The 15269-nt window shown below is 49.5% G+C and overlaps 1 protein-coding gene and 1 pseudogene across 1 annotated transcript; one reads left to right on the top strand and one right to left on the bottom strand.

Annotated features, from left to right (window-relative positions):
- Nucleotides 1-2940: 2940 nt before the first annotated feature.
- SLC22A13 (solute carrier family 22 (organic anion/urate transporter), member 13) lies at nucleotides 2941-14242 on the top strand. Its single transcript, XM_011953316.1, has 10 exons — nucleotides 2941-3372; nucleotides 10759-10862; nucleotides 11117-11271; nucleotides 11502-11670; nucleotides 11883-12003; nucleotides 12085-12179; nucleotides 12389-12603; nucleotides 12776-12884; nucleotides 13403-13618; nucleotides 13864-14242. The coding sequence occupies exons 1-10, from the start codon at nucleotides 2995-2997 to the stop codon at nucleotides 13955-13957; spliced, it is 1656 nt and encodes a 551-aa protein (XP_011808706.1). The 5' UTR covers nucleotides 2941-2994; the 3' UTR covers nucleotides 13958-14242.
- On the bottom strand, nucleotides 6722-7327 carry LOC105519850 (annotated as a pseudogene).
- Nucleotides 14243-15269: the final 1027 nt, after the last annotated feature.

Below are 15269 nucleotides of genomic sequence, written 5' to 3'. Positions count from 1 at the left end.
AGAGGTGTCAGGGGAACCCCACCTTAAGTGGGTCTGTCATAAGTTCCAGAGGCCCAGACTTGTGACTGGTGTCTGAAAGTGGGAACACCAGTCTTGGAGACCTAGCCCTCAACCTGTGGGGTCTGATGCTATCTGCAAGTAGATAGTGTTGGAATTGAATTGGAAGAAACCCAGCTGGTGTTGGCTACAGAATTAATTGCTTCCTAGCTGGTGGGGAGAAATTCCCACATATTTGGAGGTCACAGAAGTCTCCGTTTTTGGTTATTTTGTTGGTGTGAGAGCAAAGGAAAAATTGAGTTTTTCCTAAGAGCATGTCAATCATAGTTGCTTTAAATTGCCAGTCTGGTAATTCCAACATGAATAACTCTTCTTAGATCTGTCAAAGAAGTGAAGTCACAGGGCAAAACACTGCTAGATTTAAGTCTGGTTCTGATCTCTGCTCTGTCTCTTCAAACTGTATTTTTGCCTTTTAGTATGCCTTGTAATCTGTTGTTGAAAGCTAGACGTGATGTGTACTGGGTAAAGGGAATTACAGTAAATAGGCCTTTAATGATGTGGTAAATTGTGGGGAGAGGGAAAGCAGTCTATGGTCCTGTGATTAGGTCTCGTCTTTTAGTGAGCCTGTGTCTCTGCACTGTGAATGTTACACGTGCTTCTCAGTCTCCCACTCTCTCTTTAAATTGCAAATTTGAAAAAGATTTGAGACATCATCTAGTCCATCCCTGCAGGGGATCTTTGAGGAATAATACTTCCCTCTCCCTCCACCCCACACACGGACACCTCCCTCTGCTCCCTGGACATGGTTGCCAGTGATCTTCCTGATACTTCCCATATGGAGAGTGTATTCATTCCACTTAAAACTGCTCGGCTGGTTAGAAAACTCTTGTTACACCCCCCTTTGGTCTTAGCTGTGGCCTTGAATGAAGGCAGGTACAAAGAGGAAAATGAGGAAGACAGCTTCAAAGAGGATACCTGGTCATGGGCCTTGAAGCATTACAGAGAGCCTTTGGCAGTCTTTACAGGATATGGTGGGGAGGAAGGGAGGACAAAGTTAAGGGGAGAAAGAAGTAAAGCAAAACATTAGGATTTGGGGAACGTAGAGGTAATGTGAGACCAGTGACACTGAGTGCCTCAGTTCCAAGGTTTGGGGATCATCGTTCAGCTGGAGACTGACTCTAGGGAGGTCTTTGATCAGGCCTCACTCTTGTCAGGAGTCTGCTAATCATTCTTTCTTTCTCTGCTTTAGAACTGTACACCAAGAAGTGGAAGAATCTTTAGAGACCATCCTTTACCCAGATGGGGCAATTAAGGGCCAGAGCCAGGAAGGAACAGATTCTCAGGGTGAATCACTGGCAGAGCTCACGTTTCCTACCTCCCAGCTCTAGCTTCCTTGGTTGCTTGGAGCCAAACAAAGCAAAAATTCCTTTTCTGACTGGAGTGAGGAGATGATGAGGGCAGAGGACAAGGCTTGTCTCCACCTCAGTTCTTCCCCATAAGGGGAATACCAGACTAGGCAGTGGCGACTGGTAGCAACTGTTTATTCAATAGAGACCATGAGAGTAAGAACACTCAAGGAAGCTAAGTGAAGGAAAAAAGAGCTGGGGACAGTGGTGATCCTGGCGGGAGAGCTTGGGGTGGGGCAAAGAGCAAAGCATGCTCCCTAAGCAGCATGTCAGGCCTTGCTTCTGCCCTCCACTGTCTGCCCTGTCTTGACCTGTACTGCAGGCTGACTGATTAACAGGCTACCAGCAGCTGTGCCAGTCAGGCGGCCAGGGCTGCCCTACACAACATTGCTTCCTTGCATTCCCTTCAGTGGTGTTCCTCTGCTTATCCCTTAAAATAGTTCAAAATTCAGAACATGAAAATGCTTTCTTATGCATACACAAGCAGACATGTATATGTGTATGCACCTGGTGTGTGTGTGGGCTGTGGTGGCGGCATACTTTGTCCTGTGTTCATTGTCACTGAGATTGCTCAGGGAGGCTGGGCTACTTGCATTTGTTTTCATCTTTAGAGTGTGTTAATGGTTTCCTTCTTCATTAAAGCAGAGCTCAAAATGCAACTCTGTCGTTGCTCTGTATTCTTGGTTTGTCTTTGGTGTTGAAAAGGCAGTGCACTTGTGCTTTTGGTGGGGCTCCTGGTCTGCATGCTGCCTCCTAGGATTGGCAGGTATTGCATATCACCACATACCAGACACCCACAGGAGAGAAAAATCATCAGGATCAAGAGGCCAGAGTGGGCTGCTGGCAAAGTTTATCTGCAGGCTAGGTGCTTGCTGCTCTCCTGCTTATCCATGCTGCCTAGAGTGGGCTGTCCCTAGAAGGGAATTATGTGTCCGTCTGAGTGCTGCAACTACTGTCAGCATTTTACTGTAGTGGTTTTACCTCTGCCTGTTGATTGACCCATCTACCTGTTTCATTTGAGTTGAGCATGCAATTAGAGGTGGTATGGGCTGGAGTGGACTATTTATTTTTCTATTTTTTAAAATTTTAATTTAAGTTCTGGGATACATGTGCTGAACGTGCAGGCTTGTTACATAGGTATACATGTGCCATGGTGGTTTGTTGTACCCATCAACCCATCATCTAGGTTTTAAGCCCTACATGCATTAGATATTTGTCCTAATGCTCTCCCTCTCCTTGTCCCCCACCCCCTGACAGGCCCCAGTGTGTGATGTTCCCCTCCCTCTGTGTCCATGTGTTCTCATTGTTCAACTCCCACTTATGAGTGAGAACATGTGGTGTTTGGTTTTCTGTTCCTGTGTTAATTTGCTGAGGATAATGGTTTCCAGCTTCATCCATGTGGACTATTTTTTCATCATACTCTACCCTTCCCAGGTCACACATAGGGGGCTGAGGAGTGACAGGTAGAGCAGGGCAAGGCTGGATTAAACATTAATGCAGCTATCACCACTGCCCAGAGGAGCAAGTTCCCAGAGCCAAGCTGCAGAGCTACCCTAGTATCCCCAGGCTGAGGAGGTGGTAAGTGGCAGACATGGCTCAATTTGTCGAGATCCTGGCTGAAATAGGTGACTTTGGTCGCTTCCAGATACAACTATTGATACTGCTGTGTGTTCTCAACTTCCTGTCTCCCTTCTACTTTTTTGCCCATGTCTTCATGGTCCTAGATGAGCCCCACCACTGTGCAGTGGCCTGGGTGAAGAACCATACTTTCAACCTGAGTGCTGCTGAACAGCTGGCACTGAGCGTGCCCCTGGACACTGCAGGCCACCCAGAGCCCTGCCTCATGTTCCGGCCACCCGCCGCCAATGCCAGCCTGCAGGATATCCTCAGCCACCACTTCAATGAGACACAGCCTTGTGATATGGGCTGGGAATATCCTGAGAACAGGCTCCCATCCCTAAAGAATGAGGTAGGCTTTTCCTTTTGCTGGTTTCTCCACCAGTTGTGGGTCTGTCGGGTCTTGTGCCTGACTCTTCACCCTCAGTCACTGGCTCTGTATCTGCCCCATGCCCATATGGTCAACCATGGGCACATATGTTTTTCATTTTGTCAATCTCATTTTCCTCTTTGTCCTCTGCCTATTGACCCATCTGCCTGTCGTCTTCTCTGTCCAGTCTGTCTGCCCATCTGCCCATTTTTGCCCATCCTTTTGTTGTCCCTCTCTTTCCTTGTCTCTCTGGCTATCTCCCCAGTTGGTGTCCTCTCCTGTTTTCCCATCTTTGTGCCTTTCTCTCTACCCAGTGTTCTCATCTGTCTGTCCAGTTCTCTTTGTCTTTCAGTCTGTCCCTGCATGTCTGCCTACGTTCCTGTTTTCCTAACTCTGTAATGCCATCACTTTCCCTGTCCATTTCACTACCTTCCTGCTTGCTGGGCTTCAAACCTTTCCGTTTTTCTCTCTAGATCTCTGCCAGCCTGCCTTTGGGACGCTGGAGAACATCCAGGACTCTAGGACTTGTCCAGTGGGTAACTGAGCATTCATTCTTGCTAACTTCCTTCTTTTAGGAGAGATGCAGGCAGAAAACTTCCCACCCTAGCCACCTCTGAGCAAGAGGGGCCCTGTGAAAGCATCCAGTCCCACTCTGTTGCTTCCCAGATGGTGGGGCTGAGGCACAGAATGAGGAGATGGCTTAGCCAGGGCAATGCAGTGAGTTGACCATGGAGCTGGGGCTCTCATGCCAGACACCTGCTGTCTAGATTCCCACAGGAGTGGGAGGCAGCACAGATAGTCCAGAAACCTGAGGGGCATGGGTGCTTGAGGGGATCTATATAATTCTCGTCTTCTTTATGGTGGAAAATCTGGGATTAAACATGCACTTCTCCCCCAACCCATGGCTGAAAAAGTATTTATTTTTAGAGGTTTTCAGAGACCAATGTGTTAACCAAAGTTTAACTTTCACTTTTTAATATGTAACCATAAAACTGCTCCCAGAAGCCTGATAGCCTGCCGATATGTCCTGCCTGTCCTTCTCCCAACTCTCCCCCACTCCACCCCACTCCACCCCACAGGGAGCTCTAGGGAGCCTATGCATGCTCCCAGGCTCTGGGACTGGTCAGCCTAGCCCCTTCTGACGCTTACTGTCCTCTCCATCATCTCCCCAGCATCACATCCATGGCCAGTCCCAGCTTCACCAGCCCTAACGTGTTGTGGTATGCTTATATGTGTTAAACTCTCTGCCCGCCTGGCCAAATATCATCATTCTCAAAGCCCGGAAAACCTTCCAGATTGCTCACAGACTACTCTAGGCCTTGTTCACACCCCATGCTGGACTCTTCATGCAACCGTATTTAGCCAAAGCCCCCTGAGAATTAACTGTGCAGGGAAGTCAGAGGGGAAAGGTACCTTATTCCTCTAGTGGTCAGGAAAGGTCTGGGCCCCTTGCAGAGGAATAAAGGGCTGGGTGGGTCCTAAGGCCCAGAATTTGCTTCCTTCTGGTTGGGAGGAATGGGCAGGCAACTTTCTGAAGGAGGTGATATGTGTGAACTAGGCACCAGGATACTAGAAAAATGTTGCTAGAGAAGAGGGGAAGGCCTTTGCAGGCAGAGAATAAGAATAGCACAGAAAAGGCCAGGCAGCAGGAAGCAGGCAGGATGTCTGGGGAGCAGTGGGTGTGCCTGCAATGGGGTCAGGGTGGAGGGGCAGGAGTATAGAATTAGATGGATGTTTTCAAGGATTTGGGACCTCTTTTCTTTGGTTATTGTTTGACACACCTGAAAAGAATGAGTACACAAAGAATTATCATGTGAGAAAGCATTAGTTGACACTAAGGTAATAATTAGGATTTGCAGAAGGTGGAAAAAAGTTACCTAAACATTTTTAGCAATTGGGAACTGCAACCAAAATAAGCTGATAACATCCCTGTTAACACTTAGGAAGAGCCTTCATTCATGACATCTGGTAAACTAGAGAGCCTCCATTGGCTGTTGGAAGGCTCCTCAAATGCAAAACAGAAACAAGGGGAGTCCCTTGACTGGTTCCCGTGTTCTTAAGTGTTCTCCCCACTCCTTCTCCAACCTCAGCTCCTTGATGAAGCAGACCTGCGTAACTTGAAAGAGTGTGTTACCATTCCATAGACATCTGTCTTATAGATACCATCACCCTCACATTTCTTCTACATGCTGGGTCTTCAGCTGCATTCTGGGAACACCATGTCACACACTCTTAAGCTGCACATTTATGCTAAGCTTATGAGAGAATGACAGGAAAGAATTTTTTTTCAGATTATGAACTCACTCCATTTAGTGTATTTCAAAAGGTGCAATACTTCTCTTCATTTATCAGTGAAAGAAGTTGTAAATTAACTTCGAAAAATAAAACAGCAAGTAGCACATTTTCTCAAAAGTCACAGTCACATGTATAGTGCAAGAAATGAGGAAGGGCAAGACAGACTCTACCCACATTCTTGAGTTTCATCAAACACCCAAAGGTGGAGAGAAAAGGCAGCTTTCAGAAAGGACTGTGTTATGGAATGAGGCAGGGGGGGATGTGTTTTCTAAACTAGATCTAGGAAGTGGAATGTGGAATCAATCTGTCCTCCCCTTAAGGACTGTCCACTGGTGAATAAATTTTTTAAAAGACTCAAAAATAAACTCCTCACACACAAACACCTGCAAAAAACAAACAAACAAACAAAAACAAGAAAAAAAAAAGAACAGCACTAAGATGTCCCACATTACTCTTGAGGGGAACCAAGGAGCAGCTTAACAATTGGCATTAGTGTGCTAGAGAGTCATCACAAACATGCCTTGCTTTTGTGCAAACAAAAAATTTTTTTGAAGCAACAAAACAAACAAGTACTGATCACTTTTCTGACAATAAACAATGACTTAAGTAACTAGTATTGGGATGGGGAAGGGGAACCATACCTATGAGCCTTGTCTTGCAAGAGTATATGTTGGTGGGATTAGGCATTTGGCATTATTGCAGAGAATAAACTTCAATTTTTTTTTTTTTTTGAGATAGGATCTTGCTCTGTCACCCAGGCTGGAGTGCAGTGGTGAGATCTGAGCTCACTGCAACCTTTGCCTCCTGGGTTCAAGTGATTCTCCTACCTCAGCCTCCCAAGTAACTGGGATTACAGGCATGCACCACCACACCCAGCTAAGTTTTGTATTTTTAGTAGGGATGGGGTTTTGCCATGTTGGCCAGGGTGGTCTTGAACTCCTGACCTCAGGTGATCCACCCACCTCAGCCTCGCAAAGTGCTGGGATTACAGGCGTGAGCCACCATGCCCGCCCTAATTTTTAATCCTTAGTTTGACTTAAACTTTGCTTTTACTGTGATGGCAACACAAGCTGAGCTGAAAGGGCTCTGGAGAGCTGTTCATAGCAGCACACGCCTGAGGCTCTTCTTTGGCTCTGGAGGCTTGAGTAACTGCATTCTTTAGGCCCTTCTCTGTGAGTGCAGAATGCTCTGCGTACTCAACAGCCTTCCAGTCCGAGGCCAGTCTGGGTGATAGGCTTCCATTTTTTGTTCTTGGCAACTTTCACAAGAGTAGAGGGATCATCTCTGAGATGAATTTGGGTCTTGACAAGCAAGAAAGGAATCTTTGGACAGTGGTGAGTTAGAACAGGCATCCACTTTTCTTTCACATTTTTGAATGAGGACAGAGATACCACTGAAAAACTGACTAGAAAAACATCTGTTTGTGGATACTTAGCGATTGTAATCTTTTATAACCCTCTTGCCCAGAAGCGTCAAAAAGTCCAAGAGCATCTGACTCTCCACCAACCATAACCATGACTGCATAGTTGTTAGAAATAGTTGGTATATTTTCAGATGTAAATTTGTTTGTTATGTAGGATATCGGTAGATCTGTTTTACCAATGGCATCATTGCTCACAACAGCACACTTAATGATCTGCATTGCTGAAATAGTTTTGTATTTACTTTAAATATTTCAAACTCGATGTTGACCTCAGCCTCTCCCTGGGGCATGGCGACACTCAGGACCTCTCTCCTAGACAGTGCTGGCATTGTGGTGGACCTTGGGCCTCTTGCCCTACCCTATCATGCTATCCTCACCCCTACTCTTCCAAAGACTGTGACTCCCAAGGAAATGTACACTTTGTGCCCTGAGCCACGTGATAATCCCAAGCTTGGTTCCAGAGTGCAGTCGGCTTGGTGTGAGATCTTCTATCTCTGGTTTTCATCCATGAGGAAGGTTCTGCCCATTGACCCAGAAGACTCTCTCTGAGCTGACACCTAAGCTTCCTTATTATAAATGGTGACTTCATATTTAAACTTAAATGCAAACAATACTAATTTGAAAAGAAAAAAGTATATTTCCATATAGGCTGTGTGCTCCTGAAGGTCTACATTTCCTGCGTGTCCATCCTTGGTAAAAGAAAAAAAAATGGGCTGGGTGCAGTGGCTCGTGCCTGTAATCCCAACACTTTGGGAGGCTGAGGCAAGAGGATCACTTGAGCCCAGGAGTTCGAGACCAGCCTGGGCAATATAGTGAGACCTCATCTCTACAAAAAATAAAATAATCAGCCAGACATGATGGCACATGCCTATAGTCTCAGCTACTCCAGAGGCTGAAGTGGGATGATCGTTTGAGCTGGTAGTGAGCCATATTCATGCCACTGCACTCCAGCCTAGGGAGATGCTTTCTCAAAAAAAAAGAGAAGAAAAAAATGGCTCCCCTGTCTACATGGACCTTGGAATGGGAAGGTGGGAAGACCATCAGTGAATAGCAACAATCATGTGATCTGTCCTGGGACGAAAGAAGTAGGAATGGGAGGGAAGGGGAAGCAGAGAGAACAACCATTTCTGGGTTCTGGAGGCTTGAAAATGCCTGGCATATTTAGAAATGCTGACATAGCAAAAGAGGCTGGGAAATAGGCAACAGCTAGCTCTTCAAGGGCATTAGATATAGTGCTAAGGAATTTGGGCTTTCTCCTAGAGACCAAAGGGAGCTGTTGAAGGTTTTAGAATAGGGGCGGGATCCAGGCTGGGGAGTGCTCCAAGAAATGAGGGTGGGATTCTGCAGACCACCATGGCAGACTGCAGAACCATCCACTGTGGGAGTTAGGGCTGAGGAGGATGACTGACATCCCAAGTTGGAACCCTCTTCATCTCTACCACCTGCAACATGATAACACCATGAGAGCTTGGGCACATCTCGGCGCCTCTCCAAGCCTCAGCCTCTGCTGCTGCACAAAGGGAGTGATAAGCCATTAGTGGGTTAGAATGAGGATTTAATGCAATAGCATGTATATAAACTGAAGAGAGGTAGTGAATGGTGGCTGTTGACCAGGGGTGCCAGCCTTAGAAGACTCCGTGGCTTGGCGCTCATGCCCAGAGAGCACTTCACCCCCTTGTGTGTGAGCTGTCTGCCACCAGCTGAGAGCTCTGTGAGCACAGAAGCCAAAGCACAGCCTCACCCTAGATAACAGGTGCTGAGAGCTTCCTGTGACACAGCCACTGAGCTAACCATGTTACAAGTGTTAGTTCCTTTCATTGTATCAGGTCATACTATGTAGCATATTTTATTCACATTTTGTAAGTGGGAAATCAAGACACAGACAGATGGGCTAACAGGGTTAAGGTCACACAAAGCCACTCAATTCTGACTCCTGAGCCTGGCAACAGGAGGCCTTTATTACTAGTTATTTTAAATGCCATCTTACTAAAAGGCAATCTGTGGCTGCTAGACAAAAACTAAACAGGATAGAACTGGCTGGAGCAACAATTTCAAGTCCCCTTTCCTTCTCCACTTCATTCCCAGGAGTAGTTCATCCCTTGATACATGTTGAAAGTTCTTGAAAATTAATAGCTGTCCTTGAGAACAGAAGTAAGAGCACAACAGTAACTCCTGGACTGGTTAATTTCTTGCTAAAAGTTATTTAACTGATGGTGATTGGTTAATTAGTTAGCTGTAGGCATTAGTTTATTTCTTCATGTATTCATTCATTCAGCAGACATCCTCTTAGCCTTCACTCAGATTCATTCCCTGTCTAGGGCAAGAGAGAGGTCTCAACTCCACCAGCTGCCATCCAGCTGTGGGACCGAGGGTTAGCTGCTTAACATTTCCTTTCCGGGGAGGTGGTAAGTGAAGGATTATTATTAGAATTCTGTAAGATCATGCATGTAAAGCATTTAGCAAGCACCAGCACAGGGTGAGCGCTCAGTGGTTGCTGCTGGGAAGCTGGAGGAGAGCTCGCATGATGGTTCCCCAACAAACATTTGTGGAACTGAGCTGTGTGCAAGAGGCGTGGCGGGACTCCCTGAGGGACCCACAACCTGGCAGGATGGGAGTCAGTCAAGTGAGTCAAGTGCACATACAGAGTGGTATGGACCTAAATATCTTCTCCTCTTGGTTTCTCAGGCTGTGGGATTCTCTCTATAGATCTTGGATGGATTAGCATTCTCTGTGTCTCTCTCTGTCTCACACCTGCACATTCTCTCACTCCCTCCCTCCCTCTGTGTGTGCGTGTGTATGTGCGTGTGTTCCTCTGATCTAATCGCCTTCCTTAAGGCATGTGTGAGGGCTTCTTAGGATTCTGATTGCCTGTTAATGGTGGGCATTTCAGGGGGATTTTGCAGCCAGGTAGAAAAACATGGAGAGGCCCAAATGTGTCCCAGGGGTGCCCTGGCTATGGGGAAGCGGCCCCATTTGTTAGGAAGCAGCAATTAATGGTCTGTCACGGTGTCCCAAAATTTGCATCTTTAGTGTGTCAATAATTTTACATGGCATCTCCAGGCCAAAAGAAATACCTAACAGCTCTATGTATTAAGTCATTAAGTTCAAACAAGTGTTTATGTCCTAACAACTTAGCAGTTATTTTTTGGAATAAACACATACGTTGATGGAAAAAATATTTTAATTTTATCCTTAAACACAATACCTTACTGATAGGCTGTATACACTTACTGGGCATTGTACAACTTCTCAGTCCTTAAACACTGCCACCCTCACTTTCTCTTCCACATTGATTTTCTGTGGCATTTGCTTTCACAAAAACTGCCAAAAGCACTTTCCTATAGCTATGATGTCAGATTTCACATACATATGATGTCATTGGAAGGAAAGTAGCGTGACCTCACGTTGAAAGTGTGAACTATCCTGAGCTAGTAGTTTGTGTGATGTCAGAGAGATGTCAACTTGTATTTCCCTTTAAAACCTGAAATGCCCTGCCATGCTCAGTGAGTTCACCATGGTGCCCTGGAATGCCTCAGTACGCAGTTTGGGAACCATGAGCTCCTTCCCTGAAGGGTTTGTAGTGGGCCAGGTGGTGTAGGGCTTGCCCTCCGTGCAGCCCCTGGACTCACATCTGCCTGTGTCTCCTTCAGTTCAACCTGGTTTGTGATCGGAAGCATCTGAAAGACACCACACAGTCAGTGTTCATGGCTGGGCTCCTTGTTGGCACCCTCATGTTTGGGCCCCTCTGGGACCGGTAAGAACCTTGCCCTGCCCACTCCCTGCCTAGCAAACTTGTCAGCTCTGGCACAGGCCCAAGTCCCCCTTATGCCCCTCACACTGGCCTTTAGGGCGAGGCCCTCTTCCCCCTACCCTCAAATGGGGCTCAGGGAAGGGCCGTGTCTCCTCCCTCAGAAAGAGACCCCAGGACAGGGTTGGACCCCCTTGCGGCCTTCTCCTCAGATGCCTTCCGGGAGGGGCACTTCCCACGGACCTGCCCTGTTTCCTCAGGATTGGCCGCAAGGCCACGATCCTGGCGCAGCTGCTCCTCTTCACCCTCATCGGCCTGGTCACAGCCTTTGTGCCCAGCTTTGAGCTCTACATGGCCCTGCGCTTTGCTGTGGCTACTGCCATCGCTGGATTTGCCTTCAGCAATGTCACCCTATGTGAGTGTCTGGTCCTTGGAGCCTTCAGTCACAGGGTGAGGCCCAGAGGTCTGGGAGGGCCACGGCCCCAAATGGCCTGTGGAGGTCTTGTCAGGTACCCCACATCTGAAGTGGTCGCACTGGTGCTTCCTGTGTTGGCCCTGAGGCCCAGCCCCCACAGGGTGGCACCTGGGAGTAATGGGGAGTGAATGGCAGGGATTAGCCCTGTCTCAACCTCTCCATTCCCACAGTGACAGAGTGGGTGGGGCCCACATGGAGGACGCAGGCCGTAGTCCTGGCCCAGTGCACCTACTCCCTCGGGCAGATATTGCTTGCGGGACTCGCCTATGGTTTCCGCAACTGGAGGCTCCTTCAGATCACTGGCACTGCACCTGGCTTACTGCTCTTCTTCTACTTCTGGTGAGGAAAATACATGCCAGGAGCAAGCCCCCCCAAGTTAGTTGTGTTGTGGTGGGATTGGAGTGCAGCGCCCACGTTCACGGGACAGTCAGAGGCGAGTCTGGGAGAGGAAGCCTGTCACAGCTGGGTGTGGGGTTCAGTGTGCACTGGAACAAGCCAGAAAGCTCCCTAGGACTCCAGACCCCAAGGTCATAGCTGTTGCTGACCCACAGGGCTCTGCCAGAATCTGCACGGTGGCTCCTGACCCATGGGAGGATGGACGAGGCGAAACAACTGATTCAGAGGGCAGCCTTGGTCAACAGGCGGAAACTCTCTCCGGAGCTCATGAACCAGGTGCTTCCAGCAGGCCCAGGCCCAGAATCAGACCCACATGGACCTTCCTGCCTGGCCTCTCACTCTGCTTCTTCCTCCCAGCTGGTCCCAGAGAAGACAGGCCCCTCAGGGAATGCCCTGGATCTGTTCAGACACCCTCAGCTCCGGAAGGTGACCCTGATTATCTCCTGTGTCTGGTGAGTGCCCAGAGCCCAAGGACAGAACCACAGGGCTGCAGCCTCCTTGGTGTGTGTTGTCAGAGAAGTGGGCTGGTGGCTGTCTGGATGGGATGGTCTCTCCCTGGCTGTGCCAGTGTCCCCTGCTGTGACTGCTGACCAAGGCAGGCTCTCCCTCTGGGTGGTGTCTCATCACCCAGCAGCGACAGGAGCCCTTCATTACCTTGTAGGTTTGTGGACAGTCTGGGGTACTACAGCCTGAGCCTCCAAGTGGGGGACTTTGGCCTGGACATCTATCTGACGCAGCTCATCTTTGGAGCCGTTGAGGTGCCTGCCCGCTGTTCCAGCATCTTCATGATGCAGAGGTTTGGCCGCAAGTGGAGCCAGTTGGGGACCTTGGTCTTGGGCAGCTTTATGTGTATCATCATCATCTTCATCCCAGCAGGTACCACCCCATTCCCCCTCACCCACCGCCTGTCAGGGGCTAGACTAGTGGCCATTGTTCCGCTTCCAGGAGTAAAGGCTTCCCTGGGGTTTGGGTACAGAAGGGGTGGGGAGCTTCAATGGATGGGGCCGGCAGCAGGGCCCAGGTGATGGGACTGTCCACCCTCTGCCAGATCTGCCCGTGGTGGTCACCATGCTGGCTGTGGTGGCGAAGATGGCCACAGCTGCCGCCTTTACCATCTCCTATGTGTACTCTGCCGAGCTTTTCCCCACCATCCTCCGGTAAGAGCTGCAGTGTGACTCCTGCTCCGCTGCTGCTGAGACTCTGATTTGGCTGTCCCTCCTCAGCCCTCACCCCATTCCACAAATAGCTGACAGGGCTGGTTCTGGGGCAGCAGTGCTGGGCGGGGTCCAGGACAACTAGAAATCTAGACCAAGCCCCCGAGCTGTCCCCAGGATAATGGAGGACAGACAGGCAAGTAGGCCACACCCTGGCGGTCGGGACAGGAATATGGGACACATCTAAGAATGAATGGCCCCAGAGAAGGATGTCTTGGGGTGGGAGGGTGGTAAGGATGTACAGCCTCCTGACCTGAGAGTTGACAGATGAGCAGGGGTGTAGCAGGCAGAGAGCAGGAGCTGGAGGCAGGAGCAGAGAGCAGGAGCTCTGAATGGGGTGGGTGAGGCTGGAGACCCTGCAGACCTTTGGGGTCTGGGCTCTCCCGAGAAAATATACTGGGGTGAAGCTGAGGCCCAGAGTTGGGCCCGGGTCTACTTAGCTTGCCCTGGTCTTCCCCCAGGCAAACAGGCATGGGGCTGGTGGGCATCTTCTCACGGATCGGGGGCATCCTCGCACCACTAGTGATCCTGCTGGGAGAGTACCACGCTGCCCTCCCCATGCTCATCTACGGCAGCCTCCCCATTGTGGCCGGCCTGCTCTGCACCCTGCTGCCAGAGACGCGTGGCCAGGCCCTGAAAGATACCCTCCAGGACCTGGAGCTGGGGCCTCACCCACGGTGAGCTGCTTGCTTGCTCTGAAACCACGACCTGGGTCTCACATTGGCCACGCACACTGTATGCCCAGGCCTCCACCTCATCACTTGTCCACTGTTGCCTAGAGGCTAATATGAGGTCCTCCAGAACCACAGACATCTGGCTGGCTTTAGTTCAGATTCCCCTTACCTTGAGGAGGGGGGTGGTGAGGGACACTGTCATGGGACCAATTCCTGGGCAGCCAATGACAGCCTTCTGTTCCCTCTAGGTCCCCCAAATCAGTGCCCTCAGAGAAGGAAACAGAAGCCACAGGAAGAACTTCCAGCCCAGGAGTGACCTTTGTGAGCAGTACATACTTCTGATTGAGATCTCTAAGAGCTGGACTGTCAGCATCAGGGAGCTGCCTAAGCACCTCCTTGGATACGACCAGGACCCACAGGGACACAGGGCAAGACCAGCCTTGCTTATGGAGGCAGCACACCACAACCTGGTCCATGGCTGTCACCTCCTGCTGAGCCCAATCCCAGAGGTATCTGGGACAGGACCTCTTGGCCTCCTTCGCGTTTCTCATCTCTGGAGCCCCGCCCCCAATACTCTGTCTGGGTTAGGATCTTGGATATGTCTTGGGCTTAACTTGTCCTCTAACAGCCTTCACGGGGTATGGCTCTCTTGATCTCCTCAATCTGGAGTCCCCTGCCCTCAAAACACAGTGATGCTCAGAACAGAACACAAGGTAAGCCCTTTCCAAGTTGTGGGGACAGGAGGGGAGAGGAAACAAATGTGAAGGTGTAGACTCTACCCAGGCAGGTGGATGGAAAGGCTGTGGAAAAAGGGAAGGTTATGGTTCCTTCTAGGGGATGGACCAGATCCCTCTGGCTAAGGTATGGCCCCATAGGTCACTGGGTCGTACAGAGAGAAGATTTCAGTTCAGCCTAAATCAAAATTTCTACCGTGCATTCACTTCAAAGATCGCCCAACCCCCGCCCTACACTCAGCTCATGCCTAACCTATGTGTGGCTCAGGGACCAGCTTGGGGAAAGAGAGGAGGTTTGTTCTGTTCCCCCCCTTACCCCGCCTTCTCCTGCTCATGCTCAGCTGCTTCTGGACCTTCCAGGGCCCATGCAGGGTGAGGGAAAGGGCAGAGGTCTTTTCACCAAGCTGCTGCTGGTTGCAGTTCTTTCTGGTGCACATTGGCTAATGCCATTTGGTGCATTTTGTCAGGCTTCTGAAAGCTGCCTTTTCCACAGGGCATCTTCATGGGCTTCTCAGAGATCCTCTCAGGCCTTGGTATTGTTCCTTAGAATGAGCAATATGCTCCCAATGCACTCCTCTTGGGACCCTTCTCCAGCCCCACCCAGCATTGCTCCCACAACCTCTCCTACAGCTGGAAGCCCCAACCTTAGAAGATGACCTTCTTGGCTGGGTGTGGTGGTTCACACACTTTGCGAGTCTGAGGCGGGCAGATTATCTCAGGTCAGGAATTTGAGACCAGCCTGGCCAGCATGGCAAAACCCTGTCTCTACTAAAAATACAAAAATTAGCCCGATGTAGTGGTACATGCCTCTAATCCCAGCTACTCAAGAGGCTGAGGCAGGAGAATCGCTTGAACCTTGGAGGCAGAGTTTGCAGTGAGCCGAAATCGCACCACTGCACTCCAGCCTGGGCAACAGAAAG

Source organism: Colobus angolensis, unplaced genomic scaffold (assembly GCF_000951035.1).
Source record: "Colobus angolensis palliatus isolate OR3802 unplaced genomic scaffold, Cang.pa_1.0 Scaffold36, whole genome shotgun sequence".
Classification (NCBI taxonomy): Eukaryota; Metazoa; Chordata; class Mammalia; order Primates; family Cercopithecidae; genus Colobus; species Colobus angolensis.
The sequence above is the reverse complement of the archived record's forward strand: the minus strand, read 5'-3'. Positions and strand labels throughout refer to the sequence as shown.